Below are 19,465 nucleotides of genomic sequence, written 5' to 3'. Positions count from 1 at the left end.
TGAAAAATGATAAAACAAAATATGAATCGTTAGTAAACTCTTTTGAGTACAACAGCACTCAGAACAACTTCTGAAACAAAAATTACTGCTATATAAATACTGATCGTGACTACCTCTATTATGAAAAGATTAAATTCGTGCAAATATTCAGATAACGCCAGAGTTTAAAGAAGTTAAAATGCTATTTAAAAACAGGTATACTCACGATTCATCTAAATCTTCCACAAATCCTTTACAGAAAGCCATATCAAGTAAAAAAACTGGGAAAAAAAAGAAAACAAAGGACAAAATGTTTACAATAAAAGCTGACTTATTACTTGTTTTGTACTACATGCTTAGTCATCTACAAAATGTTTTTTATTTTTTTACAAACTACCATAAAAACCACCACTGATCCATTCCCAGGCACTAACAATGCGTAAATATAAGCAGTTCATCCGTTTACTACATATTTGCTCTGCAGGCAACTATACAGTGACCAGCAAGGTTTATGTTGGATTGTAAGTCTGAGGAACAGAGGTTCTCTTTCAACATATTTTTACTTTCATCCTGTTTTTCCTTTTGGCCATTCTACCTTTTTTTTTTTTTTTTTTTAACAGACACAGAAACCGTTCTTCTATATCTCTTCAGTAATAAGAAATATTACTTATCTTCTCCTCTGTATAAACTCCAACTGCCATTCAAAATCCTATGTTTTATTTTTTCCCACTTTATGGATAGAAACAAAACTGAGCTACACCTCTACCACTAACAGTTCTCACAGCCCGGCACGGGAACCAAACGGTTGCGGAGGAAGTGAGCACACTAATGGGGACCAGGGTACCTGATGCTGGCAAGAGGCCGAGAAAGGCCACCACAAACTCTGATCACTTTTCACAGTGCACAATCTGGCAACCTGACCATGACCCGTCCTTGGCCATCTCTCTTAGCCGCAGGTGGGTAAAAATTCATCAGACGTGACCAGACTCGGAACCTAAAGCCAAAGCAAGGTCTGGCCCCAAGCTGGGGTGGTGGAGTCAGCGCTATTGAAACGATCACGCCTATCAGTGGAGTCAGCGCTATTGAAACTTCCTGTCACACTAAGCAAAGAACCAAATGGAAGACAGGCGCATCTTTTTCAGGCACGGGTCCCCGGCACAGCCACTCTGGGGGAAGGAGCCAGCAGCTGGGGCTATCTCGGCGGATCCCAGGGCTTCTCTGCACGCAGGCGGGAGACCCCGGCCCAGGCCCGACCCCACCCCGGAAAGGTCCCAGCACGCGCCCGCCCCATCGCCCCCGCCCCCATCGCCCCCCGCGAGGTCCTTACCAGTGGCGCAGAGCCGCAGGCCGACCCCGCGTCTCCTAGGTGCCATACTCGCCACGGGAGAGCTGCACAAGCCGCGGAGAAGAAAGAGACACCGGGGGCCGAGGCTTGAGCTCCCGGAAAGGGAAGCTGGCCTTGGCCGCGCGGAAGGGAAGCTCTGCACGCAGGGCGGGGGCGGGGCAGGCGGGCCTCCTCTACTCTCCCAGGACCTCGCCGGCCTCCGCCTCTGAGCATGCGCGGAACCGCGGCGCATGCGCAGAACCGCAGCGCTTGCGCAGTTGCACCTTGAAATTCTGTGCGCCTCCGGCGGCCTCCGGGAGCGTGGGAACCTAGCCTACGGGCGCTTTCCTGTGGGGGCGGAGCGGCGTGTAGAGTCGGGGGGCGTTTCCGGGAAGTTAAATGCCAGCTAAACTTAGAGGGTAAAGTGAGGTAAACTCAAGCGCTGCTTGAGGTTTAGTTCGGCCAGCACTTTGGCTTGTTCCTCGTGGACAGCGAGCGATCAAATTCGTGAAAAGAGGTGGGTGTCAGCAGGTGTCAGAAAAATGGAAGCCTATGGATTGCAGTCTGAGCCCCCGTACGTTGCCAAAATATGGACTCTTCGAACCTGTTTGCAGAATGAGATACCTACTCTGGTGCTAAGCGCCATTAATGCGGGTTTTTTTGTTTTTTTGTTTTTTGCCAACTAAAGGGGTTCCGTTAAAAAAAGTCTTTTCTCTTGGAACCTGAAAAATTGAAGTTGATCTTATGATGTAATTGATAATTTGCACCTGTTTTTTTATTTCTTATAAGAGTAAGATACTAGAAAATACTTGTTGCTATTTTTCCATACACAACGACAAATATTTATAAATATTCCTGCCGCAATCACTACATCTGATTTAGATGAAAATTTCATCAGACATAAAATACCAGAGGATTTAGATTAAATCAACTTTGAACATGTGTTATGAGAATAGAAATGGATTATGATGTCACCCAGTTCACTTTAGGTTCAAGATTCCAACAGGCAGTGATCTCATAAATCTCTATTCCTAATTACTAGAAGATTAAATTATGATCTGATTGAGACCAGGCCCTAGATGTCATTCAGTTTATGCATACAGCATGGTATCCAGTGCAGGCCTTCAGCAGATTCAAACATTTTTTAATTGAGTAACTAGTTTATTCTGAGTTCAACATACAGAAATAGCTAATCCTCCGGTTCTCAAAATACGGATCATATATCCTGCGGCTCAGAAAAGGTAATTTACCTAATAGCTCTGAATGATGGAGTTGCCAGTTGAAACGTTTCAGACTCAGCTGTTGTTCTGCGTGTAAGCCCCACAGGGCCTCCCAGGATCTCTTTACCGCTGTAGAATTCTCTCCCTTCGTTTTCCTCCCCTTTTCAGTCAACCTAGTTGAGCTAATGGTACGAATGTTTGACCAATTTCCCTGGGAGTTATGCTAGGTTCTTCCCCACTTCATAAGTAAGGCACTCACTGTATGAGTTTCTGTACATAAGCTTAAAAACAGGGAAATCAAAAGTGTTCGAAGGAGGAGGTACAGGTTCTTTCTTCTTGATCTGAGTCCTAGGTGTATGGATCTGTTCACTTTGTGAAAACGCATTGAGCTCTGCCCTGACAGCTATGTACTTTTCTGTATATGCATCCTAACAATGAAAGTTTAAGAGCAAATAAAGCTACATAAGTTTTTTTTTTTTTTTTTTTTTTTTTTAATGAAAAGGTGCTCATTATATGGTGTTAAACAGGGCTTCACAAATTGGAATCATTTACCTGGAGAACCTGATAAAGCAGATTTCTGAATACTCCTTAGAGAATCTGAACCAGTAGGTCTGGATTTGTGTTTCTCACAGCTTCCCAGGTGATTCTGTTGCTCTGGCCTGCAGACCTCATTTAGTGTGGAAGGAAAATAAATTCAGAAAATACCATTCATTTTAGATTGCTTTGTGTAAAATACATGAAGTAAAAAAAAACATGTAGAAATAAAAATCGAGTTTTTCATAGTTATTTCTTGGTGTCTAATGGTTTTATTCCTGGTTTTAAATGGTATTTTTAAATGTCTAATTTATAATTTGGTAAATATTATTAGATATAACCCACATTAAAGAAAGGTCTCTGGAGTTCTCAATGTATTTTTAGGAATGTACAAAGGTCCTAAGAACAAAAGTTTAAAAACAAAGTGGACATTTGTAGAACTCTGCATTAAACAAGTAGGTAATGGATGTAGTAACATATATTGAAGAGGTAAAAGAAAAGCATATCATAAAGTAAGTTTCAACGGATTGAAAAAAGTGTGGTGTTATCAATGTGTTCTCTGACTACAACAATAAGATTATAAGGCTATAGAAGATAAAAATATCTCCCACATCTGGAAATTTAAAAACACTTATAAAGAACATCTTTGTAAAAAAAAATAATAGGAACTAAAATATACCTAGAAGTAAACAAAAAATATGCCTACAAAAATTGTAGGATGCAGCAAAATCTCAGGGAAATGTATAGATGCAAATACCTTTTTATTTTAGAATGAAAAAGATGAAAATTAGTGAACCAAAAAGTCTCCTTAAGAAGTGGGTGAAAAAAAAAAAACAGAAAAAGGATGGATGGCACAAAAGATACACAGGGATGTTCATTTTGTTTTGTTTGCCAGAAACTGCACTGAGAACATAACATTGAATAAACTGGACCCTCGTGCCGTTCACTTCCTGGTGGGTCGCAAGAGTTATCACTCATAAGGCTTATATATTGAGGCAAGCAGTGTTCTAAATGCTTTACATGTGTTAACTCATTTAGAAAGGAAAAAAAGATAGAGACTCAAAGGAAGTCCCAAAGCATGTTTTTGTTTTTTTTTTAAGTTTATTTATTTTGAGAGAGCACGTGTGCGTGAGCAGGGAAGAGCCAGAGAGACATGGAGAAGAGGGAGACAGAGAATCCCAAGCATCCCCAATGCGGGGCTCAATCCCACGAACCATGAGACCATGACCTGAGCCAAAATCAACAGTTGGACACCCAACCAACTGAACCACCCAGGTGCCCCACATGTAGGTTTTTTGAAGCAAGCGATAAAATGGACACATTTCTTGTTTTAGGGAGTCCGGAAATAGAGAGCATGAGAAAATATCTAAAGCATCCAGAAATCCTCTCCTGGACACCTTCCAAGAGGCAGCCTGAATCATCCTTCAGCCCCAGAGAAGGGGAAGCCAATTTCAGGTGTTCAGGTAAGAGAACTGCACACATCTCGTTTCCCCTGTCTACATGCCAACTCTTGAAGGAGAAGGCCCCAGTTAGCGAGCTGGGAAAGCAAAAGAGAGAGAGGTCAATCAAGACCCCCAGTCGCACTGTGAGTTTCCAGCCTAAAACAGTCTCTAGGATGAGAAAGAGAAAACTTTTTGATGGTAAATCTAGTTCAGAATTTTGTTAATACTAAGGACTGAGTATACAAGTAATTGAATTGTGCTTTCAACTTAATTACATCTTGTATCCAGATGGGCTTGTTAGAATTTTTATCCAGAGATCGGGGAAGAATACCTACACAGAGAAATATTTAAAGGAATGATGGAAGGAAATCAGTTATTTTTATTTTGTTGCCATTATAGTTTATTCAGTATAATTACATTAATATTCGGAACAGAAGAGGGACATAGATATAGACAGCAGAGGTTAAAGAGATAAACAACTTTCACACAATATAGACAAAAAATTAAACAAAATTGAAAAGTTATAAAAACAATAATTTACCAAAATCACTTCAAGACCTAGGAGGATAATAGGATAACCATGAAAGAAACTGAATCAGAATTTTTAAAGTGTCTTATAAAAAAGGTGCTATCCAGCTTTTATGAAAAAAAAGTCTGTTACAAACTCTTCCAGAGAATAAAAAAAAATAGGAAACTCCTCAATTTGTTCAAAAGGTGAGTATAAACTTGGTTTCAAAACGAGAGGAGGCATTTGTGAGAAAGGAAGTGTACAGATCATTCATGAACAAAAATGCAAAATATGCCAAATAAAATGTCATCAAATGGGATCTAGCAATACACCAAAAAAGATTAAATTGAGGTTTCTTGTCCAGAAAAACCAATTGTGTATTAACACCAGGGGGAAAAATTAGTGTAAATATTCCACAATTTACAGATAAAAGATGAAATTTATGTAACATTTAAATAAATGCAGTGAAATAATTTGAACTTGGTACACATCAACCTTCAATCACGATAGTAAACCGGAACCAAAGGAGCAATTTCTCAACATAATATTCTGTTCAGGTTAATGTCTGGCAGTCCTGGAATTAGCCTGAACTGTTTCGCTATAGAAGTTTCTGTTGGGTACTAACCTCTACTTGCAACACCTGAAACATGCTGATTAATAATGTTGCTTTCTAACTATGGGCACAAGGAGTTTTATGGTGGTTTTTTAACAACAACCTGTCAGCATTGTGTATTCGTAAGAGTGAGATCAGTGGTTTGCATCTGGTCTTCATGAGATCCCCCTCCCAGAGAGCTCTGCTGTTGAGGCTGATTTTGTACCAGGAATATGCATACGCAACCAGCAAAATATTAAAAAGCCCACTGAGAGTCCTAGGCTCCCTTGTTCCAACGTGTCTTATGCATGTGCAGGGGGTTCCTGATTCAAGAGAGAAAGTGCTTATTACAACAATGACTGTTACAGAAGATAGAAGTTTTGTACCGGGTCTCTACAGACCCCTTGTTGTGAGACAGCCTTTGACAGTGATCCAAACTCTTACTTCAACAAGGTTGTTATACAATAACAATATGGTTGTTATACTATACCAACGTTGTTGTTATACTCTGATGAGTTATAAAGTATTATTACTTGGCATCCTAACAGCCTTCTTAATTGAATCCTATTTTAGTGCAGTTGGCATTAGAGGTGGGGCTGCTTAGCAGACTTTTGACTCATTCTTTGCCAAAAATATGGCATAGGCATTATTTAGAAAGAAAAAGGATGACTCTGATCATGGGGATAGAAAGGAACTACTTATACGGACAGGATTGTCCCGCTAGGCTTGGTTCAGAGTAGCATAAGCTTTGAAATCAGTGACTGATAGTAAGACTTTCCATGACAGAAATGACAGAACCTGAATGCCAGGAGCTAGCAAAATTCGAAGACAAGTGCAAACTGATGGCAGGTTGGCTGAATCAGTTCCTATTTGCTGCTTTCAACATGAGCCAGAGGGAAGGTTCAGAGTCTCCTTCAACTCCATCCTCTCTTTCTAGCAAATGGAGCTCCAACCAAAGGAACGTAGGCACTATAACTTCTGATGGGTCAGCTAAGCCTGCGAGACCCATTACAACCAAGAAGGTAATTAGTGCTGTTGATGATGGAGGAAAGCCATAAAGTAAGGGATTATTTGGTAACAAAATGGAGGCCTTTTGTAGATGGTCATAAGCATTGTCCTGATGACCTTTGTTAAAATGGTTCCTGAGAGTTTTAGATTAAGTAGCAGTGTCTCCGGTTTTGAATACTGTGGAGTGGAGAGGATTTTTGCACTCATCCTGGATCTTCCATTGGCTGCTGTCTTCCTAGGGATAATTCAAGGAATAGTCCTTGCTGATTAGAATGGATTCAGGCAAGGGACATTCCTACTAGAGAAGGGTAATTCCTCTTCCCCTCTCTTGTCTTTTAAATAAATGTCAATGTCTACTGAAGTGGCAGAAATGCTGCAGATGGGGACTGTACTGGGGGGGGGTACAGGACAATGAAATCAGCCATGCATGGGATGCCCCTCACTCAGATTATAAGGAGCCCTACCACTGTGGACACCATATGTGATATTTCTCTTAGAGCTCAGAGGATGTAAAGAGGCAGTTTCCAGATCCCCTGTCCCAGCTTCCTTCTGGGAAGGTTAGTATAAAGGTTAGTATACTAACCTTTCAGGATAGTATACTAACCTTTCAAGATAGTATAAAGGTTACAGTTTTACAAGGGAAGGACAAGAAAAGGACAAAAATGAAGAACTTCTACAACTCAACACCAAGGACTGAATGATGTGGAAGTGTTTAGATGGTTAAAGTAAAATGGCATTAAAAAAGAGGAAATTGGGCCACCTGGGTGGCTCAGTCTTTTAAGCATCTGACTCTTGATTTTGGCTCAGGTCATGATCTCACGGTCATGAGATTGAGCCCTCTGTCAGCCTCTGCCCTGGGCGTAGAGCCTGCTTGAGATTCTCTCTCTTTCATTCTCCCTCTGCCCCTCTCCCTGCTTGTGTGTTCTCTCTCATAAATAAATAAATAAGGAAATAAATAAAATAAAATAAATAAATAGTGGGGAAATTGGAGTGTCCGCTGAAACCTTGATAGATTTTTAAAGAAGCCAGTAAAACGCAATTGCCTATCCTCAAGCTTCTCAAGATATAAAAATATCAAAGCATATATACTTATCTTGTCTGAGTGTAGAAGATTTTGACATAGAGAAAAGTTTTCATGAGCCTACAGCATCAAGTTCTAAAATACCAATTTTTAATACTAAGGCAAGATACCATTTTTCTATTTACTGCAACTGAAAACAACAGCAATTTATCTCACAGTTCTGCAGATTAGAAGTCCAGTAGACTAAACTAGTTGATCTGCTCTAGGTCGCACAAAGCCAAAAGTCAGGGTGTCAGAAGGCTCTGGGAAAGAACCCACTTCCAGGCTCGTTCATGTTGCTAGCATAATTTGCTTCCATGTGGTTGCGGGACTGTGGCCCCTGTTTCCTTGCTAGTTCATGGCTGGGAGTTCTTCTCTGCTTCTGGAGAGAACTTTCCTTGACTCTGGCCCCCTTCAAAGCCAACATCAGTGCATCACGTCCTTCCCAGGTGTCATATCCTTCTAACTTCCCCTTCTGCTTCAACCTTCTGACTCTTCTTCTTTCTTCTGTTTTCATGGGCTTGTGTGGCTACTTTGGGTCCACCTGGATAATCCAGGATGATTTCCCTACCTTAAAATCACTCATTCCGGGACGCCTGGGTGGCGCAGTCGGTTAAGCGTCCGACTTCAGCCAGGTCACGATCTCGCGGTCCGTGAGTTCGAGCCCCGCGTCGGGCTCTGGGCTGATGATGGCCCAGAGCCTGGAGCCTGCTTCCGATTCTGTGTCTCCCTCTCTCTTTGCCCCTCCCCCGTTCATGCTCTGTCTCTCTCTGTCCCAAAAATAAATAAACGTTGAAAAAAAAAAAATCACTCATTCCATGTGCAAAGGCCTTTCAGAGCAGTGCCTAGATAATTTTTCTGAGTGAATAAAGATATTATGTGAATCTTGAGAGGAATCTTAAGAATTTTGTCTACTATAGGCAGTGATGGAAGATAGAGCATTACAAGAAGGACAGGGTCTCCTGACCAAATCAATCCCTATGGGAGCACCACAGGGATGGGCGAAATGATCTGCAGGTGTAGAAGAAGTTCTTTTAGGTCAGCTGGTCATAGGAGCACTGCCTAGGTCTACTAATGAGCCCCTCGGGGGTGACAGAATAAACTTAGGGGAACAGGGAGATGCTACTGTAAAAAGGAATAAAAATTAAAGTCTCATTAATAGTTGAAATACATGATTTTAAAGAGTATACTGTGGGGATGTCTCCGTCACCTGAATGTATAATTGGTATGCATATAATGATTGGCTAAAAAGTCTTCCCCTACTGCTAAATTGAGAAAAATAAATAATTTGTAGATCTGCCCTAAATCCAGTACTAATTGGATATGAAAAATGGGAGCTGTTAGAGCTTTCTAAGCCTATTCAAATAGTTAATTTGAAACGCTATTATACGCTGAGGGCAACAAAAATTTACTGCCTTAATTAAGGACATGTTAGATGCAAGTATGTTAGTACCTATATACACTCACTCTGCAATAAGCTGATGTTGCCAGTGAGGAAGGCCAATGGCTCCTGGAGGGGACTCCAATAAAAAGTAACCTGAATAGCTTCAGGTATGTTCCAAAGTATTCAAGTGCTGAACAGATTATTTCAACAAGCTGAAGGTGACCAGTTTTCTGTAGTTGACCTGGCTAATACCTTTTTTCAATATTATTTGCTAGGGAGCATCAATAGCAACGTGCATTTGTGTGGAGTGGTTTCCAGTGTACATTTGCCTCAAGAATATTTGGACTCCTCTCTGCGTTGTCACAATGTATGAGGCAGATCTAGTGTAATATAACCATACAGTGTTCCTGTGGACTATACTGATGATATTATGATTATTTCTGAAACTGGGAACCAAACTAATAGCAACTTCATTGTGATCATGAGTCATATGACTGGTCAAGGATGGTTAATGAACCCTGAAAAAAGTTCAGGACGTTGTACAGACTGTAAAATTTGGGAGGAGTGCATGGCTAGAGTGTCCTGTTACACATGGACCACTAAGAATAAAATATTATTGTTCCCTGCCCCATAGACTAAACAAGAGACCTAATATCTAATTAGTTTATTTGGCTCTTGGAGAAATCGTATCCCCCATTTAAGGATACTGTTGGCCTTGATCTATTTAAATCACCTGGAGAAGGTCATATTTGATTGGAAGCCTGGAAGCCTTCCTGGAACTGGAGAAGCTATAGCCCAAGTTATCCTGTTTGCTCCTTATGTTACTGCTAAGACATCAATTGTGTGCCACCCATCCCTGCCCCTGCCCCTGGCCAAATTCATATGTTGAAGCCCTAACTCCTAATGGGATGGGTTTTTTTTAGAGATGTGGTCTTTGGGATACAATTAACTTCAAATGAGGTCATGGGAGGTAGGACCCCCATGATGGGATTAGTTCCCTTATAAGAAGAGAAAGAGATCTGAGAGCTCTCTCCTCTCCTCCATATAAGACAGCAAGAAATCAGCTGTCTGCAAGCCAGGAGGGATGCTCTCATCAGAACCCATCTGTGCTGTCACCCTGATCTCAGACTTCCAAGCCTCCAGAACTTTGAAAAATTAATGTCTGTTGTTTAAGACACCCAGTCTGTGGTATTTTGTTACAGCTGCCTGAGCTGATCCATCTAGGTGCTAATGCTGAAACGATACTTGAAATGTCAGCCACCTGCTTTGATGCAGACTCAGGTCTTTGGAAGAAAACCCATAATCGTAGTCAACAGTGACCTCTGGGATTTTGGGCTAGAAAATTATCTGGTATATTTCCTCGAAAGACAGTAATAAGCTAGTTATTGGGCATTTACTAAGACAGCCCCATTAACTGAAGCACATAACATTGTATCAATTCCTGAATTACCTCTCCTGTGCTGGGTAATGTCAAAAAAGAATCCCAACAAGGAGACAAATGCCCATCATAAAATGAAAATGGAATTACAGAAGCATTCTGCCATGGGGCATAGGAGGACTCAGTGAATTCATGAGCACATAGGCTATTTTCCGCTAGGACCTCATAAAAAACCTATCTAAAGATTTGCCTGCCGATATTATCGAAGTGTCTCACCTTTCCACCAATTTCCCAAGGATGTTAGGGAACTGAGCTGGTTCACAGGTGGCAGGTCCAGAATAGAGTGTCATGGCCCCATGGGGAAAGCAGTTGCCCTGTGCTAAGCAGACAGTAACCTCTTCACAGAAAGAGGCAAAAGCAAGTGAGAAGGCCAGTGGGCTGAGTTACAGCAAGGCCACTTCTAGGAAAAATACAATTCCTACCATTGGGTGCATACTTATACTTGGACTGTTGCTTATGTATGGACTTGCCATTTGGTCTGGCTGGTGGGCCATCGGTAACTGCACAATAAAGAGACCCCTGTGACAGGCACCACTCTGTGGAAATCACTATGGCAATTCTGAGTGCAATCAAAGTAGAACCTATTCACATTCACCAAAGAACTCCTAGTTTCTCTACGTGGCTGGAATCGGCTGATGCTCCACTGCTATCTCTTGAAGTGGCAAACTGAGGCCATGTAAGGACGTGCTAGAATTCAAGTCGTGCTGTGATAGGCTGAATGGCGACATATACCACTGGGCTCTGCTGAAACTCCAGTCATTACTAAAATTGTGCTACAACACAGAATGGGAAAGGCAACAGGAACGGGAAAGGCAACAGGAACAGGAAAGGCAATCCTGGGGAATGTTCCTGGGGAAGAAGAGCCAGCACATAACATGCAAGCCAGATCATACTCTTTCCCTATTCTTTCAAGAGGAATTGAATGGAATATATAGGCATGATACATATTCTTAATTTGGCCTTGCCTGCTCAGTAACTGAAGCCACCGCTGCTAAAACCACCTGAGGATTGAACAACAGAAACAAAAATACTGAGCCAGTTTGGGCCTTGTAGCTACAGTCCTCAGATCAAACTAAAGCTTTAAACCTGTTGTACCAACAGCACCTTGCAGCTGTGCTGTGTTGTCACTGCAGGCTTAGGTGAGGCAGACGTGGCCTGGAGTAGGCAGATCGATTTAGTCTCTTGTCTCCTGCCTTGAGCAGCCTCATTCATTTACATCAGAGTGCCCTGAAAGAATTATCTTCCTCTGTGGACTTTACTGTATTCAAAGAGTTGGGAAATACTAGGGTTCATAATAAGGATCAATAACATATCAAAAATTATTGTTAAGGGTAAAAAAATGGGAGACTTTCCTTTAATTTCAGCAACCAGATGAGAAGTTTATTATTACCACACCAATGAAATATCGCACTGAAAATCTTGACTTGGGTAGTAAAATAAAGAAGAAAAAGGGACAACATAAGAATGAGAATAAAAGGAAGCCGGCATTAATCTTACATAAGACTATTTATATTGAAAAAGGGGAGAGTTAAGATGACAGAGGAATAAGGGGACCCTAAGCTTGTCTCGACCCTTGAACGCAACTAGATGGTTATCACATCATTCTGAACACCCAAGAAATCATTATGATGACTGAGAGATCAAACTGCATATCTGCAGGTTGAAAAACAGCCACCTCGTGGAAGGTAGGAGCTGTGGAGAGTTGATTTGAGGGAGAAAGGATGCCCTTTCTCATGATTGCTGTGAAGGAGAGGAGTCCTGATCATGGAGGGAAGAGCAAGAGAGAGAGACAGAGAGAGGAAAAGTGAAAACAAGGGATTGCACAAGAAAAACTTTCCCCAAACCATTGACTGGAAAAGGAGAGGGACTGACTATGCACACTTTTATAAGCAGCAGGGCACGAAGTCTGAAGTTTTAGAAGTCCGTGCCATTGCCTGGGCCATGCCTGGTGGGCTCAGTGGTGCTCTGGTGGGGAAGGAGGACAGAGGCCTGGGAGCGGACAAGTGGTCTAAGGATCCTCTGGGTCAGGCTGGGAGAGACAGTTCCCCTTCTTGGAGTTCATTTGGGAGTGCTGGCGGAGCCTCTCTGGGGTCAAAACAACCGGCAGCAGCAACATGCTGCCCTGATCACTAGCATAGGAACACAGACACCGGCTGAGGGCCGCAAGCCTTGGTGCTCACTTTTTGCTGTGTTTTACCAGAAACGCTGAACTTCTGCACAGTTACGCGACCACTTTTCTGGGACAAACCAGCACCACCATGGCGTGGCTAGACACTCCCCTGGAGAATCAGCACAGGTCTGTGCCACGTGGGTCCCTAAAATTTGAAAGTCTGAAAGCCAGCTGTGTGCCTGAGATCAAACACAGTGGGATTGTGCTTTAGACAGAGACAGAGGCAGGGATCTGATGGAAGACAGGGACACAGGAGGTGTGATCGTTTGCTCTTTTGTGAGGGCTTCCTGAAGAGTGATGGGTGTGAAATCCCCAGTCCAGGGAGGAGAGAGTGGGGTGATGCCACTTCCCCTAGCCTGTCAGCACCGACCTACTTCGGTGAGCAACACACGACCACCCAGCGGAGGCCAGAAGTGCTGACACAAAGCCCTGCCCCCCCCAGCACCCTGCAGGTGCATCTCCACCTAAGAATCAGGATCAGCACAGCCAGAGCCTCCCTGAGAAAACTAGCACAAAACCCTCACATGCACCAAATTTACTGATCATAGAACGCTACAAAGCCTCAGCTCTAGGGGAAATGGGATCTACCTGCTTCTTTTTTGTTTGTTTTTTGATCTAGCTTCTTTTAACAAGCAGATGAAAACACACTTAGTTAAAACTTGCCACACAGTGGACAAGGTCTAAACACCCCTCATTTCAGGAAAGGAGAAACTCTGCAGAGGACTGACTTGAGGGAAGGAGCTAGCAAAACACAACAGCAGAGTACACACTCTGAAACACCTCTTGAAGCACCAGGCCCAAGACAGTACAGGATCCCTCCTCCTCCTCCTCCTCCTCCTCCTCCTCCTCCTCCTCCTTCTCTTTCTTTCTTTTCTTCTTCTTCTTCTCCTTTTCCTTCTCCTTCTTCTCCTTCTTCTCCTTCTTCTCCCTCTTCTTCTTTTTCTTCACCTCTTCTTAATAAAGCCATTACTCTCAGGAGCAAGAATATAACCAGCTTTCCTAACAACCACATAAGAAAATGTGACCTAGACAAAATGATAAGATGGAGGAATTCACCCCAAAAGAAAGAGCAGGAAGAGAAGTAATGGCTAGGGATTCAATCAATACAGATATAAGTAAGATGTCTGAACCAGAATTTAAAATAACAATTATAAGCATACTGACTGGACTCAAGAAAAGCATAGAAGACATTAGAGTATCTCTTACTTCACAGATAAAAGAACTAAAAACTAGTCAGGCCAAAATAAATGCTATAACCGAGGTGCAAAATTGAATTGAATAGATGCAATACAATAAGGATGGATGAAGCAGAGGAACAAATGACTGATATAGAAGGTATAATTATGGGAAATAATGAAGCTAAAAAGAAGAGAGAAAGGAAAATATTGGATCACAAATGTAGACTTAGAGGACTCTGACTCCTTAAAACATGATAACATTCATATCAGAGGAGTCCCAGAAGAAGAAGAGAAATTTGAGCAAATTACAACTGAAAACTTCCCTTATCTGGGGAAGGAAACAGGTATCAAAATCCAACAAACACAGAGGACTCCCACTAAATTCAACAAAGCCAGCCATCACCACGACAGATCATAGTCAAATTCACAAGTTACACAACCAGGAAAGAATCCTGAAAACAGCAAGGGAAGAATGCCCTTAAACTACAAGGGAAGATAGGTCAGGTTCGCAGCAGGTCTGTCCACAAAAACATGGCAGGCCAGAAGGGAGTGGCATGATATGTTCAATGTGCTAAATGGGAAAAATATGTAGCTAAGAATACTTTATCCAACAAGGCTGTTATTCAGAATAGAAGGAGAGATAAAGGGTTTCTCAGACATACGAAAGCTAAAGGAGTTTGTGATTACTAAACCAGCCCTGCAAGAAATATTAAAGAGGACTTTTTGAGTGGAGAAAAAAGACCAAAAGCAACAAAACTAGAAAGGAACAGAGAACATCACCAGAAACACCAACTTTACAGGTAACACAATGGCACAAAATTCATATCTATGAAAAGTCACTCCAAATGTAACATGTAATGACCATGTTTTGGTCAAAAGTCATAGGGTACCAGAATGGATTAAAAAACAAGACCCATCTATATACTGCCTAGAAGAAACTCATTTTAGATCTAAATATACCACCTGCATATTGAAAGTGAGGGGATGGAGAACCATCTGTCATACTAATGGACATCAAAAAAAATCATAAGCCATACTTACATCAGAGAAACTAGATTTTAAACCAGATATAGTAACAAGAGATGAAGAAGGGCATTATAATATAATTAAGGGGTATGTCCATCAAGAAAGAAGATCTAACAATTGTAAATATTTATGTCCCTAAATTGGAAGTAGTCAAATATATAGGTCAATTAATAACAAACATAAAGAAACTCACTGATAATAATACTATAATAGTAGGGAACTTTAACACACCACTTATAGCAATGGAGAGATCATCTAAGCAGAAAATCAACAGGGAAACAATTGCTTTGAATGACACACTGGATGGATGGACTTAATAGATACGTTCAGAACATTTCATCCTAAAGCAGCAGAATACACATTCTTCTTGAGTGCCCATGGAACATTCTCAATAATAGGTGACATACTGGATCACAAATCAGCCCTCAACAAGTACAAAAAGATTGAGATCATACCATGCATATTTTCTGACCACAACGTTGTGAAACTTGAAGTCAGCCACAAGAAAAAAACTGGAAAAACCCCAAATGCATGGAGGTTAAAGAACATCTTAATAAAGAATGAATGGGTTAACCAGGAATTTAAACAAGAAATAAAAAAATACATGGAAGCAAATGAAAATGAAAACACAACAGTCCAAAACCTTTGGGATAAAGCCAATGTGCTACTAAGAGGGAAGAATATTGCAATACAGGCCTACATGAAGAAGCAAGAAAGGCCTCAAGTACACAACCTAACCTATACCTAAAGGAGCTAGAAAAGGAACAGCAAATAAAGCCTGAAGCCATCAGAAGAAGGAAACTAATAAAGATTAGAGCAGAAATAAATATAGAAACAACAACAACAACAACAACAACAACAAAACAGTAGAACTGGTCAATGAAACTAAGAGCTGATTTTTGAAAGAATTAATAAAATTAACAAACACCTAGCCAGACTTATCTCAAAGAAAAGGGAAAGGACTCAAATAAATAAAATCACAAATGAAACAGGAGAAATCACAGCTAAAACCACAGAAATACAATCAATTATAACAGAATATTACAGGGGTGCCTGGGTGGCTCAGCCAGTTAAGCATCTGATTCTTGATTTCAGCTCAGATCATGATCTCCTGGTTTGTGAGTTCAAAGCCTGTGTTGGATTCTGCATGAGAATGTGGAGCCTGCTTAGAACTTTCTCTCTCCCTTTCTCTCTGCCCCTCCCCCATACACGTATGCATTCTTTCTCTCTCTCAAAAATAAACATTTTTCAAAAAGAACTAATTTTAAATATGAAAATTTATATGCCAACAAACTAGCCAATCTGGAAGTAATGGATAAATTCCTAGAAACATACAAACTTCCTAAACTAAAACAGGAAGAAACACAAAATTTGAACAGTTTTATAATCAGCAAAGAAATTGAGTCAGTAATCAAAAATCTCCCAACAAAAAAAAAAAGTTCCAGGGTTAGATGGCTTCCAAGGGGAATTCTACCAAACATTTAAAGAAGAGTTCATACCTATTCTTTTGAAGCTGTTCCAAAAAATGGAAATAATTTCCAAACTCATTTATGAGGCCAGTGTTACCTTGATTCCAAAACTAGACAAAGAGCCCACTAAAAAGGAGAATTATAGGCCAGTATTTTTGATGAACATGGATGAAAAAATTTTTGAGATACTAGCAGATCGAAGCCAACAGCACATTAAAAGAATTACCATGATCAAGTGGATTTATTCCTGGGCTGCAGGTTTGGTTCAATATTTTCAAATCAATCAACGTGATACACCACATTAATAAAAAAAGATAAGAACTATATGATTCTCTGAATAGATGCAGAAAAAGCATTTGACAAAAATATAGCATTCATTCTTGATAAAAAACCTCAACAAGTAGGTGTAGATGGAATATACCTCAACATCATAAAGGCCATGCAAAAGACCCACCGCTAATATTATCTTCAATGGGAAAAAAACTGAGAGCTCTTTCTCTACAGTCAGAAACAAGACAGAGATATCCACACTCACCATTAATATTTAACATAGTACTGGGAGTCGTAGTCTCAGCAATCAGAAAACAAAAAGAAATGAAAGGCATCCAAATTGGCAAGATAGAAGTCAAACTTTCACTATTTGCAGATAAAATGATACTTTATGTAGAAAACCTGAAATACTCCACCAAAAAATTGCTAGAAGTATATATGAATTCAGCAAAGTTGCAGGATATAAAATCAATGTATAGAAATCTGTTGCATTTCTATACACCTACAATGAAACAGCAGAAAAATAAATCAAGAAATCGATTCCCATTCATAATTGCACCAGAAACAATAAGAAACCTAGGAATAAACCTAACCAAAGAAGTAAATGATCTGTACTCTGAAAACTATAGGTCTCTTATGAAACAAATTGAAGAGGACAGAGAGAAATGGAAAAACATTCCATGCTCATGGATTAGAAAAACAAACATTGTTAAAATGTCTATACTACCCAAAGCAATCTACACATGTAATACAACCTCTATCAAAATACCACCAGCATTTTTCACAAATGTAACAAACAGTCCAAAAATTTGTATGGAATCACCAAAGACCCCAAATAGCCAAAGCAATCTTAAAAAAGAAAAGCAAAGATGGCGGCATCACAATTCCAGACTTCAAGCTTTATTACAAAGCTGCAGTCATCAAGACAGTATGATGCTGGCACAAACACAGGCACATAGATCAATGGAACAGAATAGAGAACCCATGAATGGACCCACAACTATATGGTTAACTGATCTTCAACAAGTCAGGAAAAAATGTCCAATGGAAAAAAGACCATCTCTTTAACAAATGGTTTTGGGAAAACTGGAAAGCAGCTTGCGGAAGAATGAAACTGGACCAGTTTATTACACCATACGCAAAAATAACTTCAAAGCGAATGAAAGACTTTAGAAAAGAATTAAATATGAGACAGGAAACTATCAAAATCCTAGAGGAGAACACAGGCGGCAACCTCTTTGACCTTGTCTGGAGCAACTTCTTGCTAGACATGTCACCACAGGCAAGGAAAACAAAAGCAAAAATAAATTATTGGGACTTCGTCAAGATAAAAAGCTTCTGCACAGTGAAGTAAACAATCAACAAAACTGAAAGGCGGCCTATGGAATGGGAAATGATATTTGCAAATAACATCTGATAAAAGGTTAGTATCCAAAATTTATAAAGAACTTCTCAAACTCAACACCCCAAAAACCAAATAATCCAGTTAAGAAATGGGCATAAGACATGAATAGACATTTTCCAAAGAAGACATCCAGATGGCTAACAGCCACATGAAAAGATGCTCAACATCATTCATCATCAGGGAACTACAAATGAAAACCACAATCAGATACCACCTCATACCTGTCAGAGTGACTAAAATTAACAACAGAGGAAACAACAGATATTGGTGAGAATGAGGAGAAAGGGGAACTCTCTTGCACTGTTGGTGGGAATGCAAACTGGTGTAGCCACTCTGGAGAACAGTAGGGAGGATCCTCAAAAAGTTAAAAATAGAACCACCCTAAGGACACCTCGTGGCTCAGTCAGTTAAGCTGTTAAGTTCTAACTCTTGATTTGGGCTCAGATCATGATTTCTCAGTTTATAAGATCAAGCCCTGTGTCAGACTCTGCACTGATACTGCACTGCACCTCTCTCTTTCTCTCTCAAAATAAATAAGTAAACTTAAAAGAGAACTACCCTACGATCCAGCAATTGCACTGCTAGCTATTTATCCAAAGGATACAAGACATAAATACAGATTTGAAGGGATACGTGCACCCTGATGTTTATAGCAGCATTATCAACAATAGCCAAACTATGGAGAGAGCCAAATGTCTATTAACTGATGAATGGATGGAAGACATATGGGGGATACACACACACACACACACACACACACACACACACACACTGGAATATTACTCAGTCATCAAAAAGAATGACATCTTGCCATTTAGCAATGAGGTAGATGGAGCTAGCGTGTGTTATGCTAAGCAAAATAAGTCAGTCAGATAAAAACAAATACCATATGACTTCACACATATGTAGAATTTAAGAAACAAAACAGATGATGAACACATGGGAAGGGGAAAAAAGAGAGATAGAGGGGGTAAGAAACAAGCCCATAAGAGACTCTTAATGATAGAGAACTGAGGGTTGATGGAGGGATATGGGTGGGAGATGGGCTAAATGGGTAATGAGTATCAAGGAGAACAATTTTTATGATGAGTACTGGGTGTTATATGTAAGTGATGAATCGCTAAATAAAAAATAAAATAAGGGAAGGAAATTAAAAAAGAAAAAGAAAAATGTGAACTTTTTGTAGTTTCGACATGGCTTCATATCTCAATAAAACACAGCATTGGTCAGTGTTCCAAACTGCAAGTTACAAAAACTAACTCAAGCGAGCTTGAACAAACAGGGTAGTGGGTTTCATGGCTAATGGGCTATCACGTGGAATCTAAAGGCAGCCTGGCATCTGCAGGGCCTGGAGCTACCAGAGTCAGGAGGGACTCTCCTGGCCTCTTCTCTGCTCCATTCTGATGCATTCATCATTTCCTGCAGACTAGATATCTCCTCTTCTCTATCTACATGATA

At 40.5% G+C, this 19,465-nt stretch overlaps 1 protein-coding gene across 6 annotated transcripts in view; it reads right to left on the bottom strand.

Annotated features, from left to right (window-relative positions):
• TMX3 (thioredoxin related transmembrane protein 3) overlaps positions 1–1,556 on the bottom strand; it is a 52,122-nt gene extending 50,566 nt beyond the window's left edge. For 2 of the 6 annotated variants that reach the window (XM_047086177.1, XM_047086178.1), the window contains exons 1-2: positions 1,307–1,440; positions 206–260 (exon numbers count right to left, since the gene is read on the bottom strand). In XM_047086177.1, coding sequence (XP_046942133.1) covers positions 206–260; positions 1,307–1,352 — 101 coding nt within the window. In that variant the 5' untranslated portion in view covers positions 1,353–1,440. Of the gene's footprint in view, positions 1–205; positions 261–1,306 lie in introns of those variants that run through there. The other 4 variants (XM_047086180.1, XM_047086181.1, XM_047086176.1 and 1 more) reach the window with 3 other exon arrangements.
• Between the last annotated feature and the right edge of the window lie 17,909 nt (positions 1,557–19,465).

The sequence above is a fragment of the Lynx rufus genome, unplaced genomic scaffold (genome assembly GCF_022079265.1).
Source record: "Lynx rufus isolate CCGP_SWC_20201006 ecotype Redwood Valley unplaced genomic scaffold, mLynRuf1.p SCAF_20, whole genome shotgun sequence".
Taxonomy (NCBI): Eukaryota; Metazoa; Chordata; class Mammalia; order Carnivora; family Felidae; genus Lynx; species Lynx rufus.
This window is presented reverse-complemented; position numbering and strand designations above follow the sequence as displayed.